This window comes from Lepus europaeus, chromosome 2 (genome assembly GCF_033115175.1).
Source record: "Lepus europaeus isolate LE1 chromosome 2, mLepTim1.pri, whole genome shotgun sequence".
NCBI lineage: Eukaryota > Metazoa > Chordata > Mammalia > Lagomorpha > Leporidae > Lepus > Lepus europaeus.
Genome location: NC_084828.1, coordinates 165709216 through 165729778, shown reverse-complemented (window position 1 = coordinate 165729778; position 20563 = coordinate 165709216). Strand labels below are relative to the sequence as shown.

At 39.3% G+C, this 20563-nt stretch overlaps 1 protein-coding gene across 5 annotated transcripts in view; it reads right to left on the bottom strand.

Annotated features, from left to right (window-relative positions):
* RBMS3 (RNA binding motif single stranded interacting protein 3) overlaps nucleotides 1-20563 on the bottom strand; it is a 1606934-nt gene that overhangs the window by 900518 nt on the left and 685853 nt on the right. For all 5 annotated transcript variants that reach the window (XM_062215492.1, XM_062215511.1, XM_062215613.1 and 2 more), the window contains exon 3: nucleotides 4584-4757. In XM_062215492.1, the coding sequence (XP_062071476.1) occupies nucleotides 4584-4709 (126 nt within the window). In that variant the 5' untranslated portion in view covers nucleotides 4710-4757. The remainder of the gene's footprint in view (nucleotides 1-4583; nucleotides 4758-20563) is intronic.

The following is a 20563-nucleotide window of genomic DNA, read 5'->3' as shown; positions in this document are numbered from 1 at the left end:
CAATGATATATAAAAGGGCTCTGAGAAAATACTTGCTTACTTGGTCACGTAGAGGCCATACTACTCCAAGATTTAACAAGGCTACTAATATCATCTTAACATAGCAGACACTCATGGGATGGAGCAGGGAAACAGATATAAAAGAGAGCCCTTTGAGTCATATGTACTTACTACACAAACATCACATAGGCTTACACCTTTGTAACCCCAGGAAATTAGCTAAATAATGGGAAATTTTCAATCAAACTGGCAACTTGGAGAAAAGGACCAGAGTCTCACAAGGCAAGTGGAGCATTTGTACCTTTCTTAAAGGCTACTCAACTGTATGATTCAAGAAAAGCACTTATAAGCTCTTAGACAAGAATTCTGTTTGTGTGGTTTTCACCACAAAACCTCTGTGAACCAAGCGAAAACTTGGAGGTAGGAGGTGGTTTTGGATATTGTTGTCCTAACCCAGCTCTCAAAACTCTCTCATCTGAATCTCTGGCTTATTTTGAGATAATATATTCTACAAAGCACTATTCGAGAGAGATGAGCACTGATTCTGGAGTCAAAAGTGTAATCCCAGTTAATCATGCACAGGAGGAAAATTTGAAAGAAAGGTTCAATGTTGGAAAAATGAAAGAATGTCAAGTAGGCTTTAAAACTGATCCTCAGGGCCCAGCGCTGTGGTGTAGTAGGTAAAGCCATTACCTGTGGTGCCGGCATCTCAGGTGGGCACTGGTTTGAGTACCAGCTGCTCCACTTCTGATCAGGCTCTCTCCTATGGCCTGGGAGGGCAGTGGAGGATGGTCCAAGTCCTTGGGCCTCTTTACCCAAGTGGGAGGACCAGAGGAAGCTCCTGGCTTCCGATTGGCCCAGCTCCAGCCATTGTGGTCATCTGAGGAGTGAATCAGCAAATGCAGAGCCTTTCTCTCTCTCTCTCTCTCTCTCTCTCTCTCTCTCTCTCTCTCTCACTTTCTCTCTGCCTCTGCCTCTCTGTGGCTCTACCTTTCAAATAAATAAATAAATATTTTAAAAAAAACCTGATCCTCAGAGTACCCTTGAAATCAGTACTGTAACATCCATGACTATTTTTTAAAGGATTTTCTAATCTTGCTTCTATTTCACTTTATTCTCAGCAGTGTGACAAGAATCAGCTGCTGGATTTGAGAGCACAAAATGTGTCTAGATAACCTATAATTTACCCAGTGGTTTCTAAGACAGACTAACACCTATTCTTCTTTCCTACCCCCAGGCCTAGAATCAGGTATCCTATAAATACAAATACTTCTCTAAGGAGGAATATGCACACTTAAATTAAATGATTAAAAAGAGCTCTGTCTGGGACACTTGGTGCAATTGTCCCTGGCATGTAAATAAAATCCAGAGATTCAATGACATGGAACACTATGAGACCACACAACGGATTAAAACATCTGTGGCAGATAGACAACCAAGTTTTGACTCTCAGATCTCACTATGAGTTTTGTAACTTGGGAAAACATACTTTGTTTTTCCAAACTTCACTAACATTTAAGATGATGATGGTAATACCTACCTTCTCGGGCTATTTTTAAGACAAAAAAGATCTATATATGTTTATTTATAATGCATGTAGAAGTGCTTACTTCAGAGCTGGGAAAATATTGTCTCAATAAATCTCAGATATTCTGAGATGACCTTGAGGTCAATAAGAACATGAATTGAAATACTTCATTAAATTATAATTTATCATCTTGAGGTTTGATAAATAGTGATTAGAGGGGAAAAACTAACGAGACAGATTAAATAAGGAACTGGTTACTAAAGAAAAATATATGTAAAATAGATGAGACGTGGGTATTTTTATGATATGAAAACAAATTGCATATATTTTGAACATCAAATGGATGTTCAGTCATATGTATGTATGTGTATTTAATATTCTTCTAAGTTGACTATGATTTCCTTCTTATTTATCTTTCAGAAAATTTCTACCCAGCCCCCAGAGTGAATCTTAAAAAGAATTAGATTGCATTGTATCATTTCTTTGCTTAAAAGTCTCCAATGGTTTCCCACCACACTTACATAAAAGACAAACTCCTTATTCTGGTTTATGGGGCGCTATGTACTTTGACCCCTGCCTTTCTCTCCTGACCTCATCTCTTCCATTCTCTCCAGGTCCAGTGGCTTTCTCCCTGCTTAGGGAGCATCCAGCCTCATTCCTGTCTCAAGTCTTTCATGCTGTTACCTCTGTTTGGAATGTTGTTCCTCCTGAACGCTGTGTAGTTCTAGCTCTGTTTCATTCAGAACCTGGATAATACTTGACCTCCCAGTTTCCCACCTCCACTTGCAGTCCTCATATACCTTGTGATCCTGACATTCATGTCAGAGACCCAGACTTCTGCCTTCAGCCTGGTCTAACAGTGGCCATTTGGGGAGTGAACCTGTGGCTGGAAGACCTCCCTCCCTCTCTCTCTTTATTTTCTCTCTCTCTATCACTCTGCCTTTCAAATAAATAAAATAATAAATAGACATTTTTAAAAACCTGGCTTCCCAAATGAGGACTTAACTGACCACACAATTTCAAGCAACCATCGAATCATACTCTATCACTTCAACCTATTTCATGTCTCTACATAGGCTCTAACACTACTGTATATTTTTCTTGTTTATTTTGGAGATTAAAAATTCTTATCACCAATAATATAGTAGCTGTCACAGAGCCACTGTAGTATAACATGTTACTTACATGTCTGTGGTAATGCTGGTATAACTGAACCTACTGTGCCGCCTGTCACAAACATAATACTTGATATTATGGTTACAATACTATATATGATATTATGATGCTATCCTATTATATTATATTATGATTATAATACATAATACTTGGTATTATCATTATGATGAAAATAATGACAATAAGCAATGTTATTGGTTTTTGTATTTGCTATGCTATATTTTTAAATAATTATTTTAGAGTGCAATCCCTTACACACAGACACACATATATATTTTTAAAAGCTTACTACAAACAGAATGCTGTGTGAGGCCAGCAGCAGCCTCCTACACCTTGTGTTCACTGTTTCTGTGGAGTGCATCAAGAGGTTGTGTTGAGCGACAGACCTATCTGGGTGCAGGTAGGTAAGCACAGTCTATGAGGTTCTTACACTGATGACATCACCTGGCAACACAGGTCTTCCAGTACATCCCCTTGGTTAAGCAATATCTGACTGTATTTATATGTTCATTTATGCTAATTACTAGTTCCTCCCTTTCCTAGAATAGAAGACCCCTGAGAGAAATACTTGTTCTTGTTCACTCCCATGCCTCTTTCACCTAGAAGAATGCTGGAACATTGTAAACTTTTAATAATTCTTGAAGATTTGGTCAAAGAATGGATACATGAAAATAAGTTACGGTTATTCAGGTTCTTTATCCAAGTTCTTTCTGAATTATTGCTAACATCATCCTTATGCATATCTCCTCATACACATCCGATTAAGTGCCAAAAGTTTAATAATTGAGTCAAAAAGTATGTGCAATTTAAATGTTGATAGTTACTTTCAAATTGCTTTTGAACAAAGTCATACTAATTTACATTTTGAGTGAAATCCTTAAGTCTTCCTTTAAATGATTTTGTAAGATGGTTTGAGACACATTCTCTCCACTTAGAAGCCCTGGATACTTTATAATTTCATAACCTTGAATTGAAAACAGGTTAACCAAAGTGCAGAAGTCCACAGTGGGCTTCAGAATGGCTGGAGAACTCATGCCTACTAGGACTTCAGTTGGAGTAATTGCTATGAGATGAACACGTGATTCACTTTCAAGTCTTCCATTACCCAGGAGTCCTGTGTTTCGATGTTTTGCAGTAAACAGAAAATTTCCTAATTAACATTCATGTGATCTTTTCTAAGTGCGCAAAATGTAATTTGCAATAAAACAAAAATCCTAATTTGTGAAGATTGGTTTGAAACACAGAAGAACATACTGGCAGCAATAAGTACCCTATTTTAAAGGGCCCTCAAATTGTATGAGTTCATTTTCTGCTACTAACTGTATTTCTCTTGTCCTTTGAGTTATCTATGCCAATAAACTCCTATGTTCTGTGCAATACTAACTGGAAATTACTCAAATGACGAATGTATTCCTATATATGTATTTCTGTATAGACATATCAAAAAGGCTAATAGTGAATTTGGGAAAATTCAGAGCCCACTGCTTCCTCTGTGCCATTTTTAAGAATGTAGTCTCCCAGCACACACACACACACACACATTCATAATAATAATAACCAAGAGAAAGTCAAAAATAGAACCAGAGCCACATAAACATGAGGTAGGCACACCGATCCATTCTGAAAATTTAACAACCTATGTCTCATAGAAATAACTTCTAATGAAATATCAATTTTCAGCAAACATCAACCGATCCTAAGGCATTTAAATGCTTAAGACACTCCCATTTGTTCATTTCTTTTATCTAATAGCAGCATATTCTTACCTTTGAAGAGTTGCAGAATTACAGTCTGATTTATTGCTACTAACTCTAGATTCAAATAGGTAACTGCAAAAAAGGATCCAACTTAATAAATTCAGAAAAAATAGGGTACTCACAGCAGGGTGTCCAGTACAGTATGTATAGCTGGCATGGGACTGGTAGTGCAAGCTTGCTCTTGGAAAGGAGTATGTATTCCAGGCTGGTTGACTGCTGTTCCACTGGGAGCTGAAGCCAGGGCTCATGGTCACTCGTGACTTACTTGTTTGATAGGCTCTCACTGTGGAGCTAGACTATCAAGAAGAAAGAAATGCGATGTAAAGACAGCTCTGTATAAAACTCAAGCCAGCTGGATATAGCAGCATGCTTTCTCATGTATGCACATGCTACAGGACCCAGATGATTAAAGGTGGTGGCTGATGGTCTAAGAGGGAGCATTCAATTCTGCTCAGGCCAGAAGTGTTTACTCGCCATTAGAATTTTGACTCAATCAGAAAGCACAAAGATACATTGAAATCGTTCTTACTGAAAACAGTTTTCCTAGTACGAGAGGCAACTCTATCCTTCAGAAATGAGATATGCTTTAGTAGTGACAGCAATGGTGATATTTTCAATTATACAAATGTTCTTTCATCACACTGTTCACCTTAAAATTCACTATTTGTCTCACATGATCACAGTAAACAAACAAACAAAAAAACCTGAGTTTATGATGATTAGATTAAAGCACAGAGCGGTGCTTGACTCGAAATGGTCTTCGGATTCTGTGAGTCTATTGCTTTCCTGGGGAGAAATCTGGATACATTCCAGCAGGTCACTCTTCTACCAAAGGCAGTAAAATGGTAAAGGATTCGAAATTGACATTTATCCCAAACCTGCTCTCGCAATGTAACTGAAAACAGGAGCAGAAAAATATCAATTTGCTAAATGTTAAATATATGTGGTTGTTTACAACTGTCTATAGGACAGAATTCACTGAAAACAAAACCCACTTGAGTCTTTTGTCCTTTGTCCTCAGATGGCCATAGCATTTAAGACATATAATAGTTTCTTTTCACGGAATGCTTTCTATCATCAAGTTGCAATAGCCACTTACTACAGTAGCACAGTAAGTTTCACAATAAATTCTATTTATAAATCTATGGAGACATGCCAACTCAATCACTGGGAAAATGTGCTAATCACATCTCCATTATATTCAGGAAACTCAGTGGGGAAGAAATTTTTGTCCAAGATTGTGTTTCCCATTGAGCTAGATGCTGATACCATTGGATCCTTAGAGGGACAACTTTTCTGAAGACGTTTGTGTATCTTGGGAGAACTAAAGAAGGTAGGGACCTCAGCAACTCAAGCACTTGAGTCAGGTGCATTTCTAGCATAACAGTCAAAATATTTAGGAAAGGAAAAGAAAATTTCAGGTACTGATTTAATGGTAGTTAATAATTTAAAAACCGGAAAACACAGCCTTGTTAAGGAAAGCAAATTATCTGGTTGTCTCCCTTACCCACTCTCATCTGCTATCAATATTCTAACCATGTGTTCTTCCATATGATTCTGTGGTTCAACAATTCAATGAGATGTACAAATACAGCAATAAAAATGTATACACATTCCCTAGGACAATTCTACGATGGAGAAGTAGCAGCACAATTTTAGAAAAACAAGGTATTTGTGCTAGATTCTAAGTACAGAAAACTTGGTTCTAGGTATAGAAACTCTCTAAATCTCCCTATTATTTGTACCATGTACATAGTCAATTCCAATAATGAATGAGCCCATCCCAAAAGTTATCTTTAACACCAAAAGTGTCTTGGTTTCTGTTCTGCATTGGCAGTTGCTAAAACCAGTGACTTTCCCTAACTTTGCTGCTTCTGTAAATCGCCCCTTTAATCCAAGGTCTCCTAGTCCAAGGCTAAGTCTCTTATCTGTTTTCACATTTCGATTAGCTCAGAAGCCTTAAATTTTAATTAAATGTGTAAATACCCTTACCTCTTAATCTAGTTATATTCCCAAGAGGAATCTGTCTCTCCTCAATGATTTTTCTCTTGGTGGTCTTCCTTTGAAAATAAAATAAAATAAAAAAGCTTCTCCCCTTCTTTTGGAAAACTCACACTCAAGTTGTACTTCCTACTTGGTTCCACTTCTGAAGCCTCCAGTGTATTCTCCGGGCTTCAAGCTCTTGCAGCATCCACTTAGTGTTGCTCAAAGATTTTGTGATTTTATTATGTTGTTTTATGTATTTCCAGGTATACACACAAATATAGGTATAGATATATAGGGATACAGACACATATTTAGACTGCAGCTTCCCAGCTAGGCTCCAGAGAGTCCACTGAGGTCAAGATAACATACTGCCTTTCACAAAGCTCTAAGAAGTTCCATCTGCCTTGGCCTTTGAAGTCTCTGACAGTGTCTACCCTCTCCTCATTACCATCATCTTCCCCTTCAACTTCATGTCCCTTCTGACTGTACCTTCTAGCCTCACTACTTATATCTCTTCTTCTTTATTCTCCTTAAATTAGGTCATTTTCCTGGACTTAATCCACAGTTCTGTGTTCTTAATTCTTTCAACATTTCTCCTTTGTGATTTCAGTCCCAGTCAAAACTTTAAGTATTACTTCTAAGAAGATGACTCCCTGGTAGAAGCGAACACCCTAAACTCTCCTGACTTTTAGCCCCACATCTGAAAACACATGTTGGGTATGGGTGTGTAACTATCAATCATCACAAAAGGAAACAACATGTAAAGTACTGTGCATAAATTTAAGCAAATTGTTTTACTCTAAAATAGCTCATCTCCCACATTATTTACTTTTGCTAATGTGATGACCACATTTTGAAGCTAATTACCAAGCCACGGAACAGCTTTGACTCATGTATCTCTCTTCCTACTTCTATTATCAGTAGCACCAAAATCTACTGAACCTCTTCAGTAGTTCTTACACTGATACTGTCCTGTGCAACTAAGCCTATTACCATCACACATTTTTAGAATTTTATTTGTTTATATTCAAGCTACTAAAACTCAAACAACCTTCTACCTGAAGCTTTGATTGATCCTCCACAATGACACGAGATTAGTCTTTCTAAATCCATTTATTTTCTTACCCCTTGCCTGAAAATGTTCAGTGCCTCTCTACCTTCTATGAGACAAAATAAAAACTTCTTATCCTCCTGTTTAAGACCATTTCTAATTGCAAGGCTTGTTTTTGGTTCCTCTCCCTATAATCTCAAACTCTATAATCTCAAGAGAGATTTTTACTCCAAATGTGATTAGCATTTTCATGCCATTGTCACAGGTACCAACTACCTAGAATGTCCTCTTCTCTCAGTTTACATTTCAATGACCTTGCCAGACTTGCAATACTTTCTGGAAAATCTATTCCAACTGCCTTGCCCACCAGCCTACAGGGACTTTGCTTCCACAAGGCACTGAGAGGAATGATTTTCTGCTATGTTCATCTGCTCTTTTCATCTTTGTGGTAACTCAGGAAATTATTGTTATAACTTCAACAGCATAGCTCGCCAAATCAATTCTTAGTCCTTTATACATTAACTCTTACTTTCCAACACACATATTTTGGAATAGATGCCTTAGCTGTGTTTCCTCAGAAGCATATCACAACATGAGAACTTGAGTAAAAGTAGTTCACTTTGGAATGAGTCCAGAGAAATTAGTAAAATAAATTAGTAGGGATAAAGAATTAGCCAATAAGGTCGCATCATTGAATTAGTTATTCCCGTGGAGAACTAACACTCATTCCAGTTGAGGACTCTGGGAGACAGTGTAGAATATGCCAGAACATTATTTATCATGCAATGTATGTGACTAATAGAGGATTCCACCTCCAAATCTGATACGTAATGGCCAACGGATGCTTGCATGAGCACTAATTCCTTGCCACTTCTGGACTTGCCCACATACAAGCCAAAAGAAAGTTCACAAATAAAGAAGGCATAGGCAGAGTCTTGACAGCAATTGCTGCTGAATAGAAGACTCGTGATTGAGGCGGCAAGATGGCGGAATAGGCAGGAAGCACACTTAGTCCGGGGGGAGAGAAAGTTTAATATAAGTGGAGATACTGCAGGGTCAAGGAAGAGTAGGGGATGAAACAGCAGAGGAAACTCTTCCAGAACTAGTGATTCACAGTGGACCTGCGTGGAGAGCGTGGGAGCCCAAGTTCAGGACACCAGCGGCAGACTCAACGCACCAGCGCTGGAACGCGAGGTGAGCCGAACCTCCATAGCCCGAGATACCAGCGGGCAAGCGGAAAGAGGAGGCTAGAGGGAACGAGGCTTGAAACTCCGTGGGGAAAAGTTCACCAGGCTAACTAGAAGAGAGAGAAAAAAAATTAAAAAAGTGACTGATACGGACACAAGTTTCTCTCTCTCCGCTCACCTCTCAAAGGCGAGCAAGACAGAGCAGGCGCCATTTTGGACATACGTCATAAGCAGGGCGACCTCAGGTCTGCACCAGCCCTGAGCCTAGCAGAAACACCTGACTCTGGGGGGAGGGGTGAAATAACAGGAGATTAGCATCTAACTTGGCAACCCAGTGGGAGACTGCAGGAGAATTGGAGCCCACACTGAGGGCAGCAGAGATTCCCTATGTGGTCCTTGGGAAAGAGCTTCCGATCTCTGGCTCCTGTGGGTATATCATTTGCCTGCTAACTACCTCCAATTACGTTCAGCTGTGCGGAATTACTTCCCTTTTAAATCAAAAAAAGAAAGAGAGATTTACCACACCTAACCTGGGAGTGTCATCCTTGACACACCCTCAACCCTGAGGAACCAAACACAGCTCTCAGTCCACACTCATCTCAAGCCTCTAAGGCTCCACTGAAAGCAGACAGTCCACTTAATATAGAGCCATAGTGTAACAAGAAAAAACACCACAGTGAAGAAACCAAATATCTCCAACATGCCAAACAACAAACGCAAAAACCAAGCTAACAAGAACAAGGAAGAAACTATGACGCCCCCAAATGAAAAAGACACCCCAATTCAAGATTACGAAGATGATGAGATCAAAGAAATGCAAGAAGCGGATCTCAAAAAATTGATAAGAACATTAAGAAGTTCTCAAAAACAAATTCTTGAACTACAGAAATCCTTCATGGACAAGATAGAAAATCTCTCTCGTGAAAGTGAAATATTAAGGAGGAATCAAAATGAAATGAAACAACTAGTGGAACAAGAAACTCTAATAGTTACTAGAAATCATAATGAAATGAAGAGTTCAATAGATCAAATGACAAACACATTAGAGAGCCTTAAAAACAGAATGGGCGAAGCAGAAGAGAGAATATCAGACTTAGAAGACAGAGAACAGGAAAGGAAACAGGCAAACCAAAGAAAAGAAGAAGAAATTAGAAATCTAAAAAATATTGTCGGGAATCTACAGGATACTATTAAAAAACCTAACATTCGGGTTCTAGGAGTTCCTGAAGGCATGGAGAGGGAGAAAGGATTAGAAGGCATTTTCAGTGAGATACTAGCAGAAAATTTCCCAGGTTTGGAGAAGGACAGAGGCATCTTAGTACAGGAAGCTTATAGAACCCCTAATAAACATGACCAAAAGAGATCCTCACCACGACATGTTGTAATCAAACTCACCACAGTGAAACATAAAGAAAAGATCCTAAAAGGTGCAAGAGAGAAACGTCAGATCACTCTTAGAGGATCTCCAATTAGACTCACAGCAGACTTCTCATCAGAAACCCTACAAGCTAGAAGGGAATGGCAAGACATAGCCCAGGTACTAAGAGAGAAAAACTGCCAGCCCAGAATACTATATCCTGCAAAGCTCTCATTTGTGAATGAAGGTGAAATTAAGACTTTTCATAGCAAACAGAAACTGAAAGAATTTGTTGCCACTCATCCTGCCCTGCAAAAGATGCTTAAAGATGTCTTGCACACAGAAACACAGAAACATGGTCACCAATATCAAAGAAGGTAAAGGAAGGAAACCTCACAGAAAAGATCACAGGAAGCTCAATTTCTCTTTGACATAGAATTAAACTCTGATGCTCTGTTAAAGCAATGTGTTAAAGTAATCTATTATGTTCTCTTGATGTCTGTTAAATTCTAATTGTTCAAAAACAGCTGAATTTTTATTAAGAGCTATGGGTTATTTAAATATGTGCTTTTTTCAAAAATTTGAATAATCACCTTGTAACAATGATCAAATTTGGTCTATGTTATGTCATGATTTTAAGGAATCTTATTTCAACCAGATATTTTGGATTTTGAGCCTTCTTGGTATTCTTGACAGGCATTCAAAAAATCAAAGTTTCAAACAATCTGGTCTCTAAAATTTCCAGTAAATCCTGGACTTTGGTTTTTCCAGTTTGGGCCCAACTGAAAAAATCGAAGGACCTATGTCTCTCATCTTATAGAGACACCAACTAATCAGTCTATTTGGAGTATATTAGAAGGACTGTCAAGATGTGATCTGGTACCAGACTTTAAGTTTCTATAATGGAAAATGCTATTAATACAAATGTTTGAGAATTAAAAAGTCTAATGATCTTGTGTTACTAGACATGATAGTTATCTTAACGAGAAAGCCCCAGAGGCTTAAAGGGTTAAATACTTGTAAAATCCTACAGGTGCTTTCAAAAATACTGTGAAGTAAGCAAGTGCCTCTTGTTGGTTGATGAGTTTATAATTTTAAACATGGCGACTTAAAGTCTTTTGTCATCCACAGTTATATATGATGTGCTGCTCATAAAACTAAAGCGTTGTTGGTTCTGTGTTTAGCTGTCCTCCTATAGGTTCCTATGGACTTTTTCCAGCCACTTTTATTGTATTCAGTACTTTGGGATGGCTCTGTAAACAGATGAAGCCAATAATGTATTAACAGTACCAACTGAGAGAAAGTATGGTTAACTGAGGTTACTAAAAACAAAAAGCAATTCAAATCAATTGGCAATCTACAAAAAGAGTTAAAGATTTTAAAAGCTATTATTAAAATTGCTATATTGGTCTATTATGCTATATTATATGTGTGTACATATTGTATGTCCACATGGGGAAATTTTATTAAGAGTTTTATTTTAAATGGCTTATAGATAAGATTGTCCATAAATTTAAGCTGCTAAAATCAATCAAAGATACATTTTAATTTGTGTGACCTGAATCTGTGTATCATATGTTTTAGACTTGTTGGTAGAAAGAAACAAAACATTTTAGATGGTTGTGCTTAAGTTTACTGGCTAAACAAACTACACCATGTTAGATATTTAAGAGGTGTTTTCAAATACATGATTCTTAAAATTTATAGAAGGCATTGGACCTTCTGGTAAATGTTTTCTTAAGTTGTTATCTAATGGTTGAAACAGTTTGCTAAGTATTCATGTGATATTGCTATTGTCAGCAAGCGATCTAGGACTTGCTCCCTCATTTCTCTATTCTAAGCCCAACTTGTTCTTTCATTTCTCTATTCTCTTCAAGGTAGGAAACTAATTCTATTATGAAGGAATCTGTAGGATGCACAATTTAATCTTTAGACCTTATAAAAGAGATGGCTAACATTTTTCTGCAATAGCATAGCCAAAATAAGAACTCAAATAATAATCTCATAGCTAGATTCACTTCGCCATCAGCGAAGTATACAGTAAGTAGAAAAAACCTCCCTTTCAGACCAAAGGGAAAGAAAGTTTTAAAGTGAGAATATAATTTTCCTCATGGGCATTGTCTACCTTAGAAAAACTACTACAGAACATGCCTGTGACTATAGACTTGTAGTTCAGGCCACTGAAGATTAGAGATGGGAAACGGGCACTCCCTTGACTTGCATCCTCTGGTCTGCTTTAACACAAACCAGGAGGAAAAGAAAGCTAGGCATCAGAAGCAATGGGTGGCAGGCCTATTAATGGCTGATCTGTACAGTGACCTGCCCTCAAGGAGACCCAACAGGCCAGTCCACTGCAGTGGCTTTCAATGTGGTAAGCCTGGGCTTCAGCAGAAGTCAGCTTGTGAAGAGCCCTGGCAGCTCTGCCAAGAGTGGGATCACTGGAAATGGACCTGCCCTGGAGTCGAAGGATGCCCAGGTCAGAGCCACAGATCTTCTTGGCTCTAAGCTGAAAAGCCCTTCACTCAGCCCAACTTCCAAAGTGACCACTGCAGCTGAGGGGATGGTCAAGTAGGGTCAGCAACATTGCAGGCAGAACTGTAAATTTCCTGTTAGAGATGCCCCCTGCCTTTACCTGGCCAGCTCTCCTCCCAGGCCAGCCAAGTAATGAAAGTCAACAGAGTGCCTTCCCCTAGGAGGTTCACACCTCCCTTAGGATATACCCCATGTGAAGAGATAGATAGGTCTGGGCCTCTGAATTTACAAGGCCTAAAGCCCAACAGATTATTATCAAGCCCCTTCTATCAGGTTCTATTTGCCTCTCAATCAGAAAACTTAATTGTAGCTTAGACAGCACCTTTCTTAGCTCCTCTAATAATGACTCTGTCCTTTGTTCTAGGCCCTGTCTAGTGCACTTGGGCCTCATTCCTTTGTAATCATAACCTCTACTCTACCACCAATGGCTCTACTCCCAACCTGTGTGTACTGATGGTCCTCTTCCCCACTTAATGCTGTATAATTGTTCAAACCTGGTAAATGCCACTCTTAGGATCATTGGTTACTATCCTCACTCTGTCTTTTATGACCTTGTCTAAATATGATCAGTGTCGGCAAACTTGGAAGGCTTCCATAGCCTTGGCAACTCATGACGACAGCCTAGGATGGTTACTGGCGCCATAAACTAGAGTGTCAATTTGTTGGGTCAACAACAGGAGCCACTGTGCACTTGCTCTTCAGGTGGGATCTCTGTCCTTAATGTGCTGTACATTGTGATTTAATGCTATAACTAGTACTCAAACAGGATGTTTCACTTTGTGTTTCTATGTGGGTGCAAACTGTTGAAATCTTTATAGTAAATTGATCTTCTGTATATAAAGAGAATTGAAAATGAATCTTGATGCAAATGGAAGGGGAGAGGGAGCGGGAGAGGGGAGGGTGTCGGGTGGGAGGGAAGTTATGGGGGGGGGGAAACCATTGTAATCCATAAGCTGTACACTGGAAATTTATATTCATTAAATAAAAGTTTAAAATAAAATAAAATAAAAAAAAGGAAAAAAAAAAGACTCGTTAAAGTTCTCTATATTTTTCAGAGCTCCAGATACTCATATTCATACTTGAATATTTGAGAGCAAGGGCTTAACTATTCAGTCAGGTGGCCCCAACTATACTTTCATGAAAAAGATGAAAGAACAAAGAACCAAAAAAAAAAAATGGGATGGACACAAAATCATTGTTCATCAGGACAATGTTACAAAAACTACATACCCACTAGCAAGGCTAAAACTAAAAAGAGTGGCAGGAATAAGTACTGGTAAGTTAATATGAATCTGGAATTCTCGTATATTGTCTTGGCAAGGTACATGATTCAACTACTTTAAAGAACTCTGGTATTTCTTATTAGATATTCTTTTATCTTATTACCCAATAATTGCAACCCATTTTTTACCCACAAGAAAATACATGCATATGAAAATATCTTTATAAGTATGTGAATGGTGGCCTATCAACAAAATATTGAATTTCAAAAATTACAGTATATTCATACAATGGAATACTATTAGGCTGCTAAAAAGAACAAACCTCTGATACTGAATAACATGGATGAATCTCAAAATAATTCCAAATAAAAGAAAACATGAATGGAAGAATAGATAGGAATGATTTCATTTACATGATATCCACAATTAGGAAAATATATATTGATAGACATCAGAAAGTGATTGCTGTGAGAGTTAAGGAGAATTGATCAGAAAGGAGAACATGGTAATTTTACAGGGTGATGGAACTGTATGGTAGTCATTACATGAATGCATACATTTGTCAAAACTCATCAAATGGAATACTTGAGATCTATGCCTTTTATTATGTCATAATTGTATTTCTCTCAAAGAAAAATATGCTGCTATTGCAAAAGATTAACTCTGAGTTTTCCACTGTAACATAGTGTAGAGATGGCATAGAAACTGAAACCCAGTGATCCAAAAATCCTAATTTTCTAGATTTCATAATTGGCTAATCTGAGTTCCGCTATCTTTTCCCTCCTTGGCATCTAATTCCAGGGAAGATTTCTCAGCCAAAAGGCAGCCAGCCAAAGAGAAAAGAAAAGTCTGGATAAAGAGGCTTTGAATACCCAAGAACTAGCAGCAGCATCTGGAGTATGCCAACAGATCAGGGGTCAGGGCTGTCGGAGCAAGAAAAAATGGAGCACAACACAAAAGATGGGTCCTCCTCCATGCTTCCAGAAAGGACAGAGCTCCAGGGAACACTTGCTGTTCTAGCTACTCAGTTAGCACTTACAAACAAAAGTGGGGAGGGAGAGAAAGAAGCTACACTAAGGGGAAAAATGCAGTGAGGAAGAAAAAGTAGCCAATACGATAAATTTCCTAGACACAGCTGAATGAGTGCTACCAGGGAAATAGAAAAGTTAGCTCGCAACATACCACCTACCAGACACTGTTTCAACCCTTTTATATTTATGCTGTAGTGATTCATGCATTCTCACAATATTAGGAGGCAATTTACCATTATTATCTTCATATAATAGGAGAGGAAATTCGAGCAGAAAGAATTGAAGTGACTTAGAATGTGAAGGTCATATAACTACTAAACAGTTGAGTTGGGATTCAAATCCAGGCAGGGACTCAGGATTCCCTCTGTTAAACTCTGTTGGAATTCTGTTTTGGGTTGGGCTCTAACTACAGAAGCTTCTAAGACAGGACTGCTTTATGATTTGTTTATTTTTGGCACTGTGAGAAGAAGCAATCCCCAAAAGCAAATGGTAGGGAAGGAACAGGAAGTCTGAGTGAGACAAATGAAAACCCAATACAAATGTGTGTTGCTGAGATCTATGCTATAAATTAAAAGGCACTGGGTTCTTCTTAGACATGTTAGAAGTGCTCAAAATGCCACCTGAACCATCCAAAAGAGGTGTCAGGCTAGAGCATTTGTCACCAGGTAAGGCCTGCCTTCAAAGGCATTATCACCACCAGGACTTCTGAGCTGTGTTTGGGAATCCTGGCATCAGAGAAGGCCTGAGGCAGAAGGAAAGACACAAGCAAAATCAAATAGGGTGATGTCGAGTGCTATGAATTGCCCATCACAAGTTGCAGTTGAAATCAGAGATGGGACAGGAATGGAGATGGGGGAGACAATGCAGTTACCAAAACCACCTCTCTAAAAAGAATGAGTGCAATGGTGGAACTTGTGATAGCCAGGTTAACTGAACAGTTGCTGGTATGTGTCTTTCATGTATTGTCTCTCTGGGTCTTCAGAACAATCTCTAAAATGCTGGTGTTGCATCCACATTTTACTGGCAAAGAAACTAGGACACACAGAGATTAGGCAACTTGCCATAGGACATACATTTAGTAAGAATACAGAGCTAAGGATTAAAGGCTAAAAGCATACAGACCTAGGGTTGATTATGTGACTAACACTGGTTATCTTCAAAGGCCGAAGCTCAGGAATGAACCACATATTCCACTGTGAAAGAGAGATTAGGAGAGAAGCCATTATAGGTATGTGTTACTATCATTCAGAGAGAAAGTCAATGATCCAAAAAGAGCACAAGTTTGCTGTGAGATGCAGGTCTGAGAATAACTCACCGTTGTACAATAAAACCATCTTTTTCTGTTGGTAATATGATTTATCATATGATAGTGTACTGAACTTAACTCAATTACCAGTTATAATAGCCAACACACATTGTCCACCCTTGTCTCTTTAAAGTTGCTCAGGGGCCAGTGTTGTGGCACAGAGGATGTAGCCACTGCTTGTGACACTAGCATCCTTATTGGAGTGCCAGTTTAAGTCCCAGTAGCTCCATTTCTGATCTAGCTCTGTGCTCATGCACCTGGGAAAGCAGTGGTAGACGGCCCAAGTCTTTGGGACTCTACCACACACATGGGAGACTCAGATGGAGTTCTGGGCTTCTGGTTTCATCCTGGACCAGCCTGGTAGTTGTGGCTGGGAGCTGGGGACGGAACCAGCAGATGGAAGATTTCTCTCTCTCTCTCTCTCTCTCTCTGCCCTCCACCCCATCTGTCACTCTGTCTTTCAAACAAAGAAAAAGAAATGAATCTTTTTTTAATGTTGCTCAGTTACTATCACTGAATATCCATAGTAGAAAGATAATTTGAGAAATTTGCATTGAAATCACTTTGCATGTATTCCAATGGCAAATTACAAAGCGAAAGTTAGTCTTAAGGAAAATTTGCATCTTTTTAAAAAAAATGATGTGAAATCCTATAGAATATATTACAGGAACTAACAGAGCAGAGAGCCCCATAATAATTACTGGAGTAGACCTGTTTCGCCAATTTAAGCAGCCCAGCGTGGCTTCCAGCAGCTCCTGCTGAAACATATCTTTATAGAGATACGACTCTTCCATTGATTTCCCAACTTGAATCTGATTGAACCAGGCAGTCACCCAAATCAACGCGTGCCAATCAGATGTCTTCTGGAAATATAGAATTGTTGTGCAATGAATTGTAAATCTCTGTTGGGCACTTGAAGTAAGAAATGATGTAAAAGAAGAACCGGGATTTGGTTGTGTGAATGGAACAACAAATAAAATCCATCTGGGGAGAGGCAGCAGGGAGCAGGAACGGGGAGGTGGTGAAGAACAGGAAAAAGCACAGACAGTCACAGACAGGGTTGGTCTTGCTCACGTGAGATGGAAGGAATGTTTCATTTCTGGATGGCTTCCGAGTTTCTGGCTCTCGTTTCTTGCACACCTGGCTGCGTTACTGATCCTGACTTCTATAATATATCCCTCTATCCAGTTATGAAGTTCTTCTTTTCTGTTTAGGTGATTTTGAATAGAAATTATAATAAGTGATCACTGAGTGGGCAAAATGAAAGGAGCAGATGTCCATAAAGAAACCTAGCTGAGACCATGCGGCCCAGGTGGAGAGAGAAACCAAGGATTTACATGCTTCACAGAAATCCTTTTTGTCATCCAAGTGACCCCTCACTCTGCTTTCACTCGTCTGAGTAGCTTTCTCTTCCTAACAATCAAATGGTTAGTTTTAAAAAAGTTTATTCATTTTCATTTAATTGAGAGGGAGAGAGAGAGAGAGATCTTCCATCTGCTGGTTCAGTGCCCAGATGGCTGCCTGCAATGCTTGAGACGGGTCTGGGCTGAAGCCAGAAGCCTGGAACGCCATCTGTGTCTGCCACATGAGTGGCAGACACAGAAGTTCTTGCGTCTCCACCTGCTGCCTCCCAGGGTGCATATCAGCAGAAAGCGGGGCTAGAAGCAGAGTAGCCTGGTGAACCAGGCATGGTACGCATGTATCCCAAGTGGCGTTTAACCCTCTCCTACATGGTTATGTTTGAATACTGATATTTTTGTTTTTCTGTGCATAGATCTTTATTCCCACTGTTAAATGTATGCATTGCCCCTTTCTTCTGGGTTTTTAAATCAGCATTTCCACTTCACATTAGGGATTCAATGAACCTTCATTGAAGATTTTAAGGTTGTTTCAACTCTAAAGCAAAGATCATATGAGTAAACATAAAAAGCTTGAGCCAAACATTGCACATCAATAAGGACATTGTGGGTTAAACAATTAGCATAAAACACTATAAAGTCCATCTGAGGGAAGGTGACAGGCAGATTACTCGATATTTGAGTAGAAATCTATCAGATACATAGCTTCTACTACTAAAAATAGTAGTGTAAAAGGGGCCCACACCTATAATTTTTATATTATTCTTCTTTTCCTCCATTGTTCTTTCTATATTTTTCAGGAGTCATCATGAATACCATAATATAAGAGGATGAGAAAATGTTTACATTTATGTGTATGTATGTATGTAAGAGAATCTATCTACATACAGACATGTGAGTACGTAAGGTCACACATGTACATACATTTTTGAAGTACACACAATGCAAATTTTGGTCAGCAAATGTCAACACAAAGTTCACAGAGAGGCTAAACGACTTCCTGTGTGTGTTTATTTCCCTTCCTTCCAGTGGGGAAGTCTAAAAGGAACAGTTTCTACCCAACAGCTCTCAGAGTTTCAAAAGGGTTTTCTAAGATCCTTCCCCACCCCTGTGCCCCAAGCAAAGGATTCCTGCTGTGTGGTTTCTAAAGATTTCACTTACAACCAGCTGAATACAGAGCCTGAATGGACAGTAAAACCCACACCACATCTCTCTCTGCACCCTGTGTGGGACAAGTGGTTACTTTGTTCATTTACAAAGGCCTGAGAAAGAGAGAGACAAACTGCCCCTATGGTATAAGAAGCTTCTTTCAAATAAACCCTTTTAACGGGATCTAAATCATGGCACTCAAAAGGGAGAAGGCTGCACAAGGAAAAGAGTAGAAACTTTCAAGTTCTTCTCACACCCCTTGGCCCCTGGGGAATACGGAAGAAAAAGACCCCTTTTCTCTTCTTTGCTGTCTTATCTTTTGTGACATTCCTCAAAGATGAGTTCCTTGCCTGGCCTCTGCAGATTTGCTTCTGCACTGTTCTGTTATTGTTGCTCTTGTCCTTCTGACATGGGGGTTGTCTTTCGTTTTCCAGGATGGCTTGTTTTATGGTTTGTAAACATAATGTATCTGAGTGAGCTTTGCTATTCAGAGGCTCTTTCTTAACAAAATAAGTGTAAGACACGGTACTTTCTGGCACTTAATTTTGTGACTGTGGAACTGCAAAACTTCAGAGGCTGCACTGTGATAGGGCACTGCCCACTCGGAACACGTGTTCTCAGGCCCACGCCAGCGTGTGGTGCTCTCAAAGCTCTCACTACAGACCAGGCCCGGACCCACAAGGTTACACAGGTGACGCCCCCTACCTCGCTCTGTCTCCACACTGCTCTCTCCTAGAAAGTGAGAACTGTCACTCAGTGCCTGAAAGACCTCCATTAGAGTAAGGAGAGCTCTACCTGCTATTAAGCACCATTTCCATGATGCATGGTGCTTTGGACACTGGGCAAACAGTTTCTGACATAAATGGAAATGAACAGGCAATTTCAAATGCTCTCTGTTGCATTCACGTAGTTAGCTGAGAAATGATTAGGTATGCACTGTCGGAAGGCACACAACACTGAACCAGGCCAGAAGCCTAGACGTGAATGCTGACCCTGTCTGTCTCTACATTTGTGATCTTGAACAAGGCACTCCATACGTCTTCACTCTCCCCGCATCTGAAAATCCCTGGCTCGTTGGGTTACAGTAAGTAGACAATGCAGTAGGGTATGTGAGTGCTGGTACATGGTGATATTCCATAAGAACACATTGGGAAAGAGAAATAGTGAAGAGAAGGGGTTCGGAGCTAAGGTCTGGGGGCCGACTACTATGATCAAAGTGGGCTCTCCTTACTCCTAAGCTTTACGACTTTGATAAACTCCTTTATCATCCTGTACCTCAATTTCCTTATCTGTGAAGTTGAACTAATAACAGAACCTATCTCATAAGATTACCATTAGGATTAACAAGTTAATAAAACATCTAACAGAGAGTCTTGTGCTCATTAAATGGGACTATGTGACTAATAATAATATTGAATTGAAAGGTACTATTAATGCATTTATTTTTCAACTAACAGAAACACTGACTCTTGCATGGGGACGGGAATTTGTGAAAGACTCCTTCCCCTCCTTGTTCCTCCCTTCCCTTCTCCCTCTTTCAGTCTCTCCTTCTTTCCTCTTTTCCTCTCTCTTTCCTTCCATTTATGTTTCCTTCCTCCCTCCCTCCCTTACTTTCTTCCTTCCTGATAAAAAAATTCAGCCTAACACAGGCTAATTCCTTTCTATCTGAGTAATAGATTCTAACACTTATTTTTCTTTTCCCACACTAAAAGCCACTTTACAGCTAATTCCCGGCTCAGTGCACATTCAATGATCCCAGGCACACTACTGTTCTTGCATGAGTGTGTTGGAAGTTAAAGTCACATAGAACATCCCGAAAAGACAGTCCCATAGCCCCAGAGTGACTTAGACTGGAATAGACTGATTCCTCAAAATGAAATCAGCCTATAAAAATGACAATAAGATAAATGGAAAATGATTCT